The sequence below is a fragment of the Astatotilapia calliptera genome, chromosome 11, assembly GCF_900246225.1.
Source record: "Astatotilapia calliptera chromosome 11, fAstCal1.2, whole genome shotgun sequence".
Lineage (NCBI taxonomy): Eukaryota > Metazoa > Chordata > Actinopteri > Cichliformes > Cichlidae > Astatotilapia > Astatotilapia calliptera.
In genome coordinates, this window is record NC_039312.1 from 20,054,339 (window position 1) to 20,070,193 (window position 15,855).

General features: G+C 41.2%; 1 protein-coding gene across 3 annotated transcripts; it reads left to right on the forward strand.

The window, feature by feature from the left end:
- The first annotated feature begins 1,970 nt into the window (after positions 1-1,970).
- pip5k1ab (phosphatidylinositol-4-phosphate 5-kinase, type I, alpha, b) lies at positions 1,971-11,874 on the forward strand. Of its 3 annotated transcripts, XM_026184049.1 has the most exons (17): positions 1,971-2,100; positions 3,885-3,923; positions 5,421-5,455; positions 6,033-6,119; positions 6,366-6,496; positions 6,590-6,707; positions 7,194-7,346; positions 7,483-7,782; positions 9,133-9,368; positions 9,478-9,561; positions 9,682-9,730; positions 9,925-10,009; positions 10,101-10,271; positions 10,918-11,050; positions 11,131-11,193; positions 11,320-11,419; positions 11,498-11,874. In XM_026184049.1, the coding sequence occupies exons 1-17, from the start codon at positions 2,055-2,057 to the stop codon at positions 11,498-11,500; spliced, it is 1,833 nt and encodes a 610-aa protein (XP_026039834.1). In that variant the 5' UTR covers positions 1,971-2,054; the 3' UTR covers positions 11,501-11,874. The 3 variants fall into 3 exon arrangements, with proteins under 3 accessions (XP_026039834.1, XP_026039836.1, XP_026039833.1); XM_026184051.1 differs by lacking the exon at positions 3,885-3,923; XM_026184048.1 differs by lacking the exon at positions 1,971-2,100 and having other exon boundaries at positions 2,122-3,923.
- The last annotated feature ends 3,981 nt before the right edge of the window (positions 11,875-15,855 follow it).

Consider the following 15,855-nt stretch of genomic DNA (forward strand, 5'->3'; position numbering starts at 1 on the left):
AGATGGACAGCGTTTGTGAACAGCAGTTTTCAGATCTTGCCACAGATTCTCGATTGGATTTAGATCTGGACTTTGACTGGGCCATTCTAACTCATGGATATGTTTTGTTTTAAACCATTCCATTGTTGCCCAGACTTTATGTTTAGGATCGTTGTCCTACTGGAAGGTGAACCTCCGCCCCAGTCTCAATCTTTGGCAGACTCCAAGAGGTTTTCTTCCAAGATTGCCCTGTATTTGGCTCCATCCATCTTCCCATCAACTCTGACCAGCTTCCTTGTCCCTGCTGAAGAGAAGCACCCCCAGAGCATGATGCTGCCACCACCATATTTGACAGTGGGGATGGTGTGTTCAGAGTGATGTGCAGTGTTAGTTTTCCAAGCTAAAACTCAGTGGAGATTTCAGCTGTGTGCCGGTGATTGGACATCGGTCGCTGATAAAGTGGGTTCACCTACAAAGTGCTCTGTAGGGAAACAAGCTCCAGCAGCTCTGCACTCAGGAAACAAACTATATTTACTTATCTTGTGCAGAATAATGCGCAGGCATTGCGTTATATCGAGCACCGGCTGTCCAGTTAAACTGTGACTATCACCAGGTAACGTGGGCGTGTTTCTTGAATTAGCAGCAGGTGTTAAACAGCTGACAGGTGAGCAGGATGTATGCAGGTAACTCGAGGGCCGTTGAGCTGATCGCGTCCTGAGGAAAATGTCAGCTCGTTATTTAACACAGAGACACAGCCACAATCATCAAAGCTTTAGATGATTAAAAAGTTTTTTTAACCTAAGAACAAGAAATGGCAGATTCCCAAAAACTGCTGTAAAAAAACTATGCAATAATGTTTTTTTCCACTTTAAATCACTCAGTCTTTTAAAAATACTTCAGCCTGAACTGTATATATTAAATATTAATTACAGTTTGGGGATTTTAACCCTTAAAGGCCAGTTTACATAACTCCATTGATTTTTATTGAATCCCCCCAGCCAAACAAAAACAATTTCCATAAAAAACATTTCAAGATGCATTTGATCATTGTTTTTATTAGGCCCAGAGATGGGCCAATGATATAGCAGCGACATTCATTTTCATGCATTTCTATTTTTTCTGCAGTGTCAGATTTTTGTTTTACAAAAAACGATACTCCAGGTCCTAACAACAAAAAAATGCCACCTTCCCAAAAACTATTATATTGTATTTTTTCCCCCCCACTGACACAGTCTTTTAAAACTTCAGCCTGAATTATAAGTTTAAAATATTCATTACAGATTTTGGATTTTAACCCTTTATAGAAGAATTTTAAATTTAAAAGAAATTCTCTGGCAAATATGGGATATATTCATTTAGCACAGTCAAAATAGCATGAAATGATCTTCTAATGTTGTCCCGATTCATTGTTTCATTCATTTTTCTTCTTATCAACAGAAAATTTGCAGACATTGAAGCATCAAAACACCAGCTTTGGCATCCACTCTTTATTTTAAGGATGAGGACAAAGGCATGTCCTCTCTGTCATCACACAAGCCAGATTCACCTGACCAGTCTGGTAATCCATCTAAAAGTGGTGGTCCACAGGATGCCGATAAAAGCAGCCTTCGAACAGGTACAGATGGCACCTCAAAGTCTATCAGTGTCACCACCTGACTTACATGAAAGTCAAGTAAATACAAAAAGGAAGCAGACTGAATCAGGGCATCTTTGGAAACATCACTCCAAATCGCAGTCCTCCACCTGCAGAGCTACGGCGAACAAACAGAGCAAGAGGAGGCAGGAAAAGGGAAGCAGAGGTCATAAACCGGTGGAAATGAAACCTATTAGCTCCACAAGAAGTTTTGACTTGTACCACGGGGCTGAATTGTTTTATTTTTACAACAAGAGTCAGCCGACAACTTCTTTTTTGAGTAGTGTATATATTCAATTGCGGGCGCCTTTCTGTCGCACTACAGCAAACTGAAACCGTCCCACGTCCCTCCACTGGAGGCGCTGTGGTGCTGCAGCAGCAGCAACACGAGCATCAAAATTCAAGTGTCGGCTCTGTCTATGATGTTAACAGTCAGATCGTAATGGCGACTGCTGGAACAGCAGACATGGGATCAGCAGCCCCGACAGGTATCTAGCTATCAAATCTAATTCCTTTCTCGTCTCAAAACTAGCGTAAAAAGCGATATCTACAGTGTTTTAAAGCATTGAAAGTGATGCAACGCTGGAGCTCTGGCTGTAATTGAGCCTTCGTTAGCCGTTAGCTAATTAGCATCGAGATTTTCCACCAAAGAAATGAACCAATCTGTGGTTCGCTTATTTAGCTGGCTCTTTAATAAATCCTGGTCTTCTCGTGTTAAAACACAAGAAGATTTTGTGTGCAGGCCACTCTTAAATATGAGGAACAATCTATTGATTTTATAGCGTGCTATAAAGTAATTCCCGACACCACGTTGACCAAACTGTTTTGTTATCAAACCGGCTGTCTTGTTGACGCTTTATGGTGTTTACACGCAAACGAAGCAGGTGAAGGCGAGTTGAGATTTTATAAATAAAGATCGCCGTTTCTTGGTAAATGAATGGGACGTGTGTAATACTGCTGGTGTTAACCCCCCCCAATCAAGCATCTATGGGAAGTTAACGGTAACTGCTCTCACTCACGTCTTCCTCGCCTGTTACATCCCGTTTCCTCTTCCTCTGAACGTTTTGTGATGTACATGGATAAAAAAAAATCCGCTTTCACTTACCTAAGGGCTTCATTAAACACCTCCCAACTGTTACTGTACAAATATTTTCAGTTTAGGTGGTGTATTGTCTTTTTCTGCGTTCCTTTGTCACGCTTATCTAAGTCAATAAAGCAGCCTTAATTTATTTAAGCACCTTTGTTTAGGATCACCGATATCAGACCTATGCACTGCACAGGAACTGGTTCCACTTGCTTCACAGATATAGATTGATCATGTGCTTTCAGATACTTCTTTTTCCCCAAGATAAAGCACGCAATGGGGAAGATGCATCTCTCTAATCCAGTTAGTTGTGCATCACTCATTAGCTTCCCTGTATATGTTTGAGTTGCTCTGCTCCTGGTAACCACCCAGTCTGAATCAGTGAATAAAAATAGTTGCTTTTTAAAGCACTCCTGTGGCTCCCAGATGGCTGAAATCCAGGGACAGCACAAGCACAAGATGTAGCATTCACGCTCACAGACACTTCAGTGACAGTAACTCACTGTGGTTTCCCTAATAGCTTTTATCAGCATCGTTTCCAAATCAGGTCAAGAAACAGTATATTTGTGGATTCTTCAGAAATGACCTTAAAGAGTGTGTCCATGGGTCATGGTATTGCCGTGCATGCTGTGGGCTGTGCGTAAACAAGGCTGGCAGGGACTTGTTTGGTACACAGAGAGGAACAGATGGTTTGCCTATTGTAGTGAGGCCTGCCGCTGATGAGCTAAAGTCATTGTTAGGGAACTGACTTAGTCTAATTACTATCCATAGTCTGCTGCACAATATATGCCATTAACTGGTTGTATATTGACCTTAATAAATACAGATGGTAGTAATAATAACAATCATAGCTGAAACCGGGCCATCTGGGGTTACTACACATGCAAGTACGCATGATCCAAATTTAGTAACAGTCTGTGTTATCTACCTTAAACAAAATTGTCCATTTCTAAGTTATTTTTGGTAAACAATATTCTATTTTACATGTTGAGCACATTTAATCATGTTTGTTTTGTAAACGGTCCTGATGGTTTTCCTTTTACAATAAAAGAAAAGTAGCAGTTGCTTAACTGACTTAATTATTTAGGCCATGCTTCCTTTACTTCTGTGCACACCTACTTTAAATGAGTTCAGTGTGGCGCATGTACTTGGTTAAGCCAGTTAGCCTGACCTTGTCCTGCTCCGCAGATATCAGGACTCAGTTCTGGAGGAGAGCGTTGCAGCGAGGTATTCGCATGGGTGTGCTGTGTTTGTGACTGTGAGCAGCAACTGCATGAGTAGTGATGATATAGTGTGTTGTTTTACATAATGAGAGGGAATGTGGGCAGAGCGATGCTCATTGTTTCCCAGCAGATTGCAGTGTGTCCCTGCTAACTCAGGAGAGATGCATGGCATTCAGTGAGTCTGTGTAATTATACATAGTCCTGCATTTCTTAGGTTGAAAATGTTCATTTTCTGTGCATTGCCAGGTTTAGATTTGATGGGGGTAGAAAGACAATTTTTCAGACTCACTTGTTACTACAGATGTAAAAACTTTGTAGCCTTCAGTCTTTTTTTGTGTGTATATTGACCTATGGTACTGCAGTGGAGGAGATGTTGCCATTGGTTACAGGCTAGAGGTGATTGCAGAGTGGGCGATGTAGTAAGTGTATACACCAAGTTTATATAAGGACAGGACACAGGAACTCATTCGCTGTATTTATTTTGTTGCACTTGAGTGCCTTTCTTACCAAACATCTGTATGCTGGGATTTAATGACTTATCTTTGTTTAGCAATTAAGCAAAGGTCTTGGCTTGGTGTTTGCATTATTATTTTACAGGCACACAAACAGAAGCTGTTGTGTTTGAGGTTTCATGCAGGCATGAAAACCCTCCAGTGTTCCTTCATATCTCCATGCGGCATTAGCTTGTCACATGGTGAAATAAACATTGAATTACACAGAATTGAACAGAATATCAGTCTCATAGATCTCTAGTCGGATAACAGAGTTTACTAAATGGCCTAATTTAAAGGGGACCTGTTACCTCATTTCCTGCTTCATATTTCATTCTTGGGCTACAAGAGTAGCTTTGCGTGATTCACTGTTCAAAAAAAATCCCTATTTATCTTATACCAGGCCTTTGTGCTGCCCCTCAGTCCATCACCGTTCAAAACAAAGCATTTAAAGAGTTGTTAGGTTGCCTTTAGGAAACATCTGAGCATTCGTGAGCATGCTGGAGTGGATTTCAGTTATAAAATCAAAGTTAGTCTGAGGCTTAAAGTAGGCTGGGACAGCAACAGCTAGAAATTGCACCATTTTTTGAAAGGAGGTGGTGATGTTGACACACATCCTGGGGGAACAGATGAATGTGGAGCAGCTAGCTCATGGGAGAAGTAGTTCCAGTTCACATACTGGGTGCAGCCGGTAGTAACTGTGGCCACATTTAGGTTTGGGTTCATCATCGGTCTTATAGTCATCCGTCAGTGCTGGAAATAGCCTAATTAACCAGCACAGGGATTCATAAACAGTCCCTAACAAATTCGTCATTGGTCAAAGCCTTTCCAACTCAAACTCTTCAAATTTATTTCAAGCCTTGACTTTGAGTACTGACTGCATGGGTTGGGTTTCAGAGTCTCAACAAAGGAACTATACAGAGTGCTTACTCTGTATATGTAGGATTTTCCTTGCAGGTTTTCGAGCACTTATCTTCCTCTCAATTTAACTTTTTCTGTTTTCTTTTTAGGGACCAGCAGCATTCGAAAAATGGCCCCCGCCGAGGTAACTATGGCAGATACTGTAAATGTAACTACTCTCAGCTCTAAGGGGAAAAGGAGAGCAGAGCAGGCTTATAGGGCTGAACTTTTTTTCATCCAGACATTGGCAGTTTGAGGCATCGGTCACTAAAAGTTTATTATGGAAGTGAGAGAGTGGCTCTTGTAACGCAGGAGAGCCACATTGTTGTTCCTCAAAGCTCTACATAGATTAATATTTAAAAGTTTTCTTACTTTGAAATATGAATAGTTACTCATAATAATACTGTAGGTTCAGAAACAATTATGACATTTTTGTAGCTCCAATATCAATAAAAGGAGGAAGTGCAGAGGTAGTTTTTTGGTCAGGAATAGTAACATCAGGCTGATTGCTGTTTGATTAGTTTCCTGTCTTACAATTTGACCTTCCTCTGCAAGTTCAGTTACTTGTGAGCCCAGTTGATCGCTTGGTTAAGGCTGTCATCCATCTGGCCTAAAGCTTGCATACTACAACAGCTAGCTCATTGTTTTCTGCGTTTACCAGCACAAACACACATCAAACTGTGTTTGATTTTCCTTTGACAGCTTTCTGCCTCTCTCCTCAGATGCCCGGCTCTTCAGGCATGAGTATGAAGAAGACCATTGGACACCGGGGCGTTGAGACTACCACAGGAGAAACTACTTACAAAAAAGTAAGGGCAAGGGTCGGGGTCAGTGACAACAGTGATTTGTTGACACCCGCAGCACTGAGCCGGAGTGATCCAAGGTGTTTACAGTTCAGTGGGTTGGCCTGCATGTTTTGGTGTCTGTATTCTAAAATTAGTTTGGAAGTTCCTCTTGCTGGAAACCCAAGAATAGTGAGTGAAACAGCAGAAGTCACAGGGGTAAAATGCTGTTTGTTCCAGTGCTTACTCTCTTTTCCTCGCTGACCTCCCTAGACTACGTCATCTGCCCTAAAGGGAGCAATCCAATTGGGCATCGCTCACACAGTTGGCAGCTTAAGTCAAAAGGCGGAGAGGGATGTTCTCATGCAGGACTTTGTAGTTGTTGAAAGCATCTTCTTCCCGAGGTTTGTGATACGAGTTGTTTGAATGCATGAGGTGAACTGTTATTTTTCCATTTTGCATAGTTTAATGGTTTATCTGTTTCTTGCTCTTTCCAGCGAAGGCAGTAACCTGACCCCTGCTCATCACTACAGTGACTTTCGCTTTAAGACCTATGCTCCTATCGCCTTTCGTTACTTCAGGGAACTGTTTGGCATTCGGCCAGATGACTACCTGGTCAGTATTAACCCCAAGGCTTATTCTGCCATGTTCACCACAGCTGTGTGTGAATCTCTACATGCTGCATATATATTTAATGGTTTAAGCAAACATGATCCCCTTTTGGAGAAATAATGAACAATAGCTGAAGGTTTTCTCCTTTTTTTTTTTCTTTTTTTTTTTCCTCAAAAATGATGATGCTTTTGTCTGCATCATCACCACATTTGCTGACACAGTGGGCATGGAGCTGCGCCATCTCAGACAGAATGATAAGCTGTGGTCCAAGTGCTTTTTGGCTCCGTTTTATTTTCCTCCTGACTCTTTCTCTGCTGTCTGTTTTTACAGTCAGCACTAGAAATACTGATAATCATGTCTCTGTAGTTTAAATCGATCAATTGTGCAATCAGGAGCCAGTGACCCATATATCTTACTTCAGAAACACAAAATCTGTTTTGTTTTTTTGGATTTTATATTAATGCGGGTTCATCTGTCTCTTTCTGGAAGTATTCTCTGTGTAATGAGCCGCTGATCGAGCTGTCGAACCCCGGAGCCAGCGGTTCCCTCTTCTACGTCTCCAGTGATGATGAGTTTATCATCAAGACTGTCCAACACAAAGAGGCAGAGTTTCTCCAGAAACTGCTGCCTGGATACTTCATGGTGAGTGTGGATAGAGTGGGAGGTGGGAGTTTGTTTAGAATGAGTGACTATTACTGCAACAATTCTCAAGTAAGGGGAGGTTTTTCTTCTAATTTCAGTGTCTAATTTTTTTTTGTCTGTTCCCTCTCCCTTTCAGAATATAAACCAAAACAAGCGCACCCTGCTGCCTAAGTTTTATGGACTGTATTGCGTTCAGGCAGGCGGTAAGAATATCCGTATTGTTGTGATGAACAATCTCCTGCCCAGAATCATCCCCATGCACCTCAAGTATGACCTGAAAGGCTCCACCTATAAGAGACGGGCTTCCCCTAAGGAGAGAGAGAAGGCCGTCCCCACTCACAAAGACCTGGACTTCATCCAGGACATGCCTGATGGCCTGCTGCTGGAAGCAGAAAACTACAATGCTCTGTGCAAGACTATACAGAGGGACTGCCTGGTGAGTTACAGAGATGTGGCGGGTTTGTATAGATTGTTTATTGAAGTACTGAGCACTAAAGTGTATGGAGAATGGCTTGGCAAGCTCAAATAGTACACCACCACTTTATATTGTTGTTATCCTCTTGCATAAAAGATACAAAAAAAATGAAATTTCTCTACATACAGCATAAATGTGAAGAAATATCAAAGACTTTTTAGATTCATTTAGTTATTTTAGGCTATTTTTCCATATAATGAAAAGTCCTTACATTGTAAATGGCCTGCAGATGGCTTGACAGATTGTACAACACATGTAATGTCGACATGTAGCGCACTGGCACTTCATTAAACTTTACATTTTACAGAGACTACTATAATTTCCAATTTCTCCAAAGTCGATTAGTGGTTGTTGATAGTTGGCATTGGTTGTTGTTTGCTGTCATGCTCCAGGGTCATCAACAGATGTGTGTAGTGTCGGAAAGATGACTCAAGCTTGCATGACACTGCAAACTAATACCTTATTTACTTTGAGGGATGGTATCTTTTGAAATGATGGGGGTAGACTGGTGCCAATCTGCACAGACTACCAGAATGTTCTGTATCATTTTTCCTTTTAATCAGCAGCTGCACATGCTTTATTGATTCGATCCATTTCCATTACCTCATTGTTCCAGGGTTTTCAGCCACCAGAGGTTCTGGCTTTCCACCAAAGAAAAATCATTAGGACTGTCATTTGTATTTTTGTTTGTTTGTTTGTTTTTTGCTTTTTTGATTTGGGTGTGTTATTTAGTTAAGTTTAAAATAGATTTTCTGATCAGATGACTTTTTTGTTGTGTCATGTAAATCACAAAACCCAACTCAAGACTTTTAAGGATTCCAAAATAATTTTTAAATATTTTTTTATGTAAGAAATTACCTCTTGTGGTCCATACTTTGGAAATAACTGTATTAGAGGGTTACCTAGGCAACTGCCGCCTTGAAAAATCTCACTTTGATCCCTGTGTAGATGGGATGTATTTCAACTTTGGGCTCAAACTTTGTTTCCAGGATCAAGATTAAATCAGAATCAGTGGTCACATTACAAATATTTTTGTTCTTAACTGTTGCTGGATTGAACACTTAGACCTGTTTTGTCATATTTTAAAACCTTGCTGCTGTAGCGTAAGGAAACAGCAGCAGGGTTTTTAAATGAGCGTAATATATATGACAGCATGTCACATTTATTATTGTACACTCGTATCATGTTTTATTGTAGTGTTGCCTAAGTCTTTGGCGCCTGTTGTGAAACAGTGTGTCTTTGCATTGATTTACAGTTGGTTGTTCCAGTCGTTGCCAGACGATTCTCATTGCACTTGTTTCTTTGTTGCAGCTCCTGCAGAGTTTCAAGATCATGGATTACAGTCTGTTGATGGGCATCCACAACATGGACCAGGCCAGCAGAGAAAAGGAGCGTAGTGGAGGCAGTTTGGTCGACAATACGGGGTCTGAAGGAGCAGTGACCCCAGATCAGCGCCGACCACAAGCCCAGAAAAGTCTGTATTGCACCGCCATGGAGTCCATCCAGGGGGAGGCTCGAGGGAAGGGAGCTTTGGATTCAGAAGATCAGTGAGTGTGACCATCAGCACACCTGTATCAGCCTGTATTTGCTTGCTGGGGAAATTGTAGCTGTGAAATAATGGTGAATGAAGCAGTTGTTCTTTCTGTGACCTTGCAGCATGGGTGGTATTCCTGCTCGCAATAGCAAAGGAGAGAGGTTGCTGATCTACATCGGCATCATCGATATTCTCCAATCTTACAGGTATGTGTGTCAGAGCAGCAAAATCCACTCTTTATATATGCATTTATGCTAATTCATAAGCAAGATTCACGCCACTTATGTAAGTTGCACTAAATAGTTTCATTATGTGATATTATTTAGGTTTATTAAGAAGTTGGAGCACTCCTGGAAGGCGCTGGTCCATGATGGGGTAAGTCGTACACTATACATCACAATATGTATTAATAGACTTTGATTGTAATTGTAGCTTGCATATTAACTGATTAGCTTGGACTACAAAGAATTATGACTGCTTTTTTTCACTTTTAAGAGTTGGTGAATTAAAACAGATGTGTTGCTTTATAAGGTCTGTCAGGTTTTAATGATCCTTTTCCTGGTACTTAGGACACAGTTTCAGTTCACAGACCTGGCTTCTATGCAGAGCGCTTCCAACAATTCATGTGCAACACAGTGTTCAAGAAAATTCCACGTACGTCTGTCTTTGTAATTTTACTGCATTGAGAGCAGAGGTGTGAAAAGTCCCGATGATTGCACTGATCATTTCCTGTTGTCCTCTTCAGTTAAACCATCACCATCCAAGAAAAGCCGCGGTGGAGGTCAGGCAGGGCTAAGGAGGGCGCCCACTCTTGGAGCACCCACACCGCTCTCCCACGCGACAGGACAGTCATCTGTGGATTCCAGACTAGTTTACCACTCCCATTTTAAAAGCACAGAGTCCGAGGCGGACAGCGGTAAGAGCCAAGAAGATGAGGTCACATTAAGTAGATCTGTGGTTAAGTGGAGTGGTCACTGATGTGGGAACAAGTTCAGGCCCCAAACTTTTGTCAAGCATTAAAAATGAAATTGGTGGGGGAAAAATTGAGATAAAGTTCAGCAGATAGCATCAGCAAACTACACATTGTAGTGACACTCAGTGACATTTGAAACACTAAAATGATGTTTCAAATGTCACTGAAATGTTTGGCGCTTTGTGTCATCTGATGTCACGCACACACACGTGCAAAGTCAGACCTGTTACGGTAGTTGTAGTTAATGTGAGCAGTGAGTGTCCATGTGTCTGTGCAGAATGTGATTTGTTAACTCTGACTGAGCCAATGTACAGTCACAGAGTCCTGCAGAAGCACACAGCTGTCGTGTGCTTACTTTCCACCTACTTTTCACCTGATTACAACTTCCCATCATAGAAGGCAAGAGAAAGGCAGTGCGCAGCATCAGCCTTGGAAAGACTAGTCAACTAGTTGCGCTCATCCCCATACTGTATCTGCAGCAGCTCCTTGCATTCCCCACAGGCTTAATTTTATTCTAAACTGCACTCAGCTTTGGATAAGCTTGTTAAACTCTCTGTAATTGCCATATTAATATCTTTTTTTTCCTCAGGTGTGCAGTCAGGAAGGCCGGATCTGGTTCCTCGGACTCCTCCGCTGGTAGACAACCCTGCAGACTGCGAGGCCAATCTGTCCACCTCATCACAAGGCAGCACAGGAGTTGTCTCCACCTCTCCTCCCCTGCGGTAAAACCTCTCATCTTCCTTCTCGTGCTCACGCTGTGTTTTTTCATCTCTTCTGGTCTGACTCTGACTTTCCTCTGCAGCTCTGTAGGCGTGGAAGTGCACAAATCGGCAAACACTGACTGTGACCAGGCTGTTTCCCACAGGTACAGAGTACAGCCAATGATAAGTCTGTTTAAAAAAAACAAAATCAATAAATATGGGTTTTTTTTTTTTTTTTAACTCCTTATGTTAGTCATTGTGTCTCATTGATTGCTTTTTCCGCTTTGCAGTTTGGGAGTAGAAGGGGCTGCAGATAATTCAGGCAACCTGTCTGGAAATGAAGATGTAGTTTCTCTGTCGGACATCGTCCCTGAGACCAACATCTGTTTCGTAAGTGTGTTCATTCGCTAGTGTTTATGCATGGTGTCAGAAATACAAAACAATCTTAATTACATTTTTTCTTTGCAGTAAAAACACTCCCAGCAATGAGAGACTTCTGGAAACGGCGAGGTGGGTAGAAGAAAGGCAAAATGAACTGGAGTCAGTCATCCACCGCAGACCCTCCATCGCTCCTCTGCTGTTTTGTGACCTCTGCAGTTTATACAGTAGCCACCGAATAAAACAGCATGGTTTGTGACCGTGAGGAAAGCAGTGATTTGGACCATGTTGTGCGGTAGGCTCCAGACTTCCCCAGCCATCAGCACTGTCACTGTGTGTACATATTTGTCCACACCTATCCAAAACTGTCCGATACACACTCAGAAAAAGGCGTTCGGCCCTGAATTGAAGATTTCCCTTCATGTCCGTCTGCAGCGATGATATAATAAACAATATAATGAGTTGTATATTGTATTGAAAGAGAAATAACAAAAAAAGAGGTCATCTTCACTATCACCAGTTGATCATGGAAGGCAGTCAAATTATCCCTTGAAGAGCCAGTCATCCTGCCCACTATCCACAGCATGAGGAGATGTGGGTAGGAGTGGGCAGGGACGGTTCAGCAGGAACACACACACAAAAGCACATGAAGGGCATAGCCTACATAGGAGGAATGAATGTTACTGTGCGTTCGTGCACAGTCTAGGTGGGTTCACATTTCCGTGACTCCCACTCCGGCGTACCTGTTATTGCACATCCATCTCCCCTCAGCACTCTAAGCTATCCATGGCTCTCTCACCGCCATCGATAGAAATCCGTCAAATCAACACCTGCTGCTGTCGACTCTGTAGTCATGTTTGCATTTTTCTTTACCGATTGTACAGTATTCATTTAAAACAGCAGAGGGATGGGGTTTTAACCTGACCTATATGGTCATTTTTTTCTTATAAGTTATTTTTCTGGAAGCCTCAGTGGTGCCACATAGATCTTCCCACTGCTGAATGTACATTGTAGTGTTTTTCCGCATAAAAAAACGTGTCTTATTTAGGGATGGGTATCGATAAGATTTTCACGATTCAGATTCCATTTTCGATTCTGTTTAACGATTCGATTCTTTATCGATTCTCTTATCAATTCTTTTTTTTAAAAAGGAGAACACTAAGGTTGATTAGCTTAGAACTTTGTTTCTTCTTTTTGAATAAGATAGAAATTTAGGAGTAACATGGCTTTACAAACCCAACAGTGAGATCTTAAGAGATCCACAGCCTACGGCTCTTCAATGGGGTGTCACAGGGTCCCCGGGAAAAAAAATTGTAAATGTAAAATAATAAAATAAATATTCTTCTGTAGCAATAACAAAGTTTAACATAAATTATTCTGTAGCAATTACACAAGAATATCCAGTAATGTCCCTGCCTACAATTAAACACATTCACTAACCGAAAATCGGGGCATCTGCTGTGGCAAATGAGTGCAAACCTTTTACCACAAACTTAGTCACTGCTCGGTGACATTCGTCTATCCTGGCCTGAAAGGAGACGCTACCGGTAGACTGCAGCGAGAACTGCCAGCATCTGAGCCAGACTCTGTCTGTCTCTCTCATCATGGTCACCTAAATGCACAGTAATGGCAGGTCTTGTAATAAGGCAGATCGCGCTAACATAATATGCACTGTTAGTTGATTATTTACCTGCCGCATTAACGGGAGAGGACGTGCAAACGTTACCGCTGCTGCTGGGTTGAGATTCACGAGTCCGGAGCGGAATTAAAAACACGACATTCATTTAAGGTCATCGCGTGTTTTGTGAGCAAATGCTTTTGCATATTCGTAGTGTTTCCTCCCTTAAATGAAATATCTACTTTGCAAGTATTGCAAGTTGCCCTGTTGTCATCCGTTCTCGTAAAGTATAACCAAACTTTTGAGCGTTTGAGCCGCCATGTTTCCTGCCAGGTAAATGACGCTCCGCAACGTGGTGACGTCATTCGGGGCGACTGGAATTGATAAGGGAATCGTTTGCAAAAATGGCAAACAATTCCAAGGAATTGAAACAGTGGGAACCGGTTCTCAACAAGAACCGGTTTTCGATACCCATCCCTAGTCTTGTTACCATGGCAGATCACATTTATACTAACCTGAACATCTCCCCTCTCTGTTTATGGCCGTATGTGCTGAAGTATAAGTGTAACAGCATTGCTAACCAGTAGATGCTGTTGAATTTTTAATTTAAAGTTGCCGTGCATCATGTCTGTGCCTTTCCGTGTTTGTCCCCTTCCCTTACATGCGATGAAAACTGACACTTTTTACAGGTGAGTGCACTGGTTACACAGAAACCTGCCTTATCACTACAGCTGAAGTCCTCAAACTGCCATTTATACGTCTCGACCAACCAGTGAGTCAGTTTTCAGACTTTCAGTTTTAAAATCTATTACAATCTCCCTTTTTTTGATTACATCAGGTATTCGGTCACTGCGGTTTTTCATCTCAGCCAATCACATCGCTCCCTGTCACAGCATACATTGAAGGATATACCGGCCTCCTCATTTCTGCTGGTTACAGAAATGACACTCGCTCACATCCACTCAGACCAATATTATTAACGATAAGTAATTTTTGTATCGTGTTTTTATGAAGTCTTGCTCAGCTTCAATGTGGCTGTGTTTATTCTACCTAAGTGATTTTTTTTTTTCTAACCCCAAGAGATATTTCTGATAGAGAAATCACTACAAAGTGACTGAAGGAAAACTTGAGACATCTCATTTAAAGAATCGTTATTTATGTTTGTTGAGCACATTTGGTCTATGCAGCAGAGAGGCTTGGGAAGAAATATGAGCTGTGACTAGAGAAAGAAGGAAAATTACTCATGTTCATCAATGCACAGCTGACGATTTAAGTCTTTTTGTATTATAAGCAAGTCACCAAAGAGAAGAGCAGAGTAGACTGAAGATTTAGTGCAGTTAACGTGAGGCTGAGGGCGAGGGCTTTAGATTACTGCATGGACTGATGGTTTCTGTATGGTAATAACACTGGGCTGACCTGTGTTTAAGGATTTATTATTAAACTGGATGTATTTTGTTTTTCCTGACGTTGAAAGTTTTATCTGACGTAAAATCCAGAGCCTGATAACATTTCTTTGTCAATTATTTCTTCATTTCAAGATTTATCTCCACATTCCTGTGAAATTCATTCATTTGTGGTAGCGTTTAGAACCTTTTAGTTGTACTTGAAATGAAATAGTTCTGGTAGTTTGCTGAAATGTAAACTAATCACAGTTATAATACAAAAATGAAATGCCACAGCCAACAGAGTAAACACTCTGACAGTGTCTTCAGATCAGAACGAGTCCGGGTTTGATTTTGCGAGAGCTGCATTTTGATGTTTTTATGTGATGAATTGGTTGCACTGGTTAATTGCTGGCTGCACACCTGTTTTGCTGGAGTAATGTACTACACCGTGACAAAAGGAAAAACCTCCTTTGGTGCTTCTAAGGCAGTACACTCAGTAGTAGACACTACAATGAATTTGAAGTAATGCAATATGAACCACAATCTGCCACTTTTCAGCTCTAAGAAGCATATTTATTGATACGACTGATTGCTGTAGGTTGAAGTGATGTGTTATGTACCTTTTTAGATGATTGTAAGTAAAGTGTATACTGACAGAAGGATGTCTGAAACTTTATAGCATGTGTTGCCTATAAAGGGAGACTGTTTGACAATTTCACTTTTTATATTACATGTTTGGATTGTGATACGATAGATATATTCTCTCCATGATGATTTTCTCCATGCTTTTTTCTACATGAATGTGTTATACGGCTCTTGAGCCACCGTTGCTGGTTGTCCTATATGCTTCGATTACTATATTTTTACTGTGTACAAAATGTGTATATGTACATATGAGTCACGGAAATGCCTTCTCATGCAATATGTGCTGCCTGTCCCTCCGGCCATGTTTCAGTTATGTGGTGGTGGTGGTGATGTTTTCATGTCTGATTTTAAATGAATAAACACATTTTGTAAGTCTTCATTTTGGTTGGTTGTTGTTGTTTTTAAATCTGAGCATCGCAGTGAATGCTGCAGTTACTAAAATTGATTTCTTGTTTTGCACCCTATTATATCACTTCCTGCATGAAAATATGCACTTTGGTTTCATACTGAGCTGTTGGTCTTTTCAAATTCAAATTTTTTAGGAAGACCAAAACTTTCCCTTAGAGATCTGCACAAGTGGAAGATGAAATAAGTCACAAGTGTGTGTGTGTGTAGCATGTTGCAGACATTAAGAGTACAGTTATTTTCACTTAAAGGTTGAACCGTTTAGTATCAGTGAAGATAGTGAGTTCTTTTGATAACATTTCATGGTCATTCAGTCACTGTCAGGTGAATAATGTCAAGGTTTCGAGCTTCTAAGTTTTTTACAGAGAAATGCATATCTCATACCTTCCATCCCA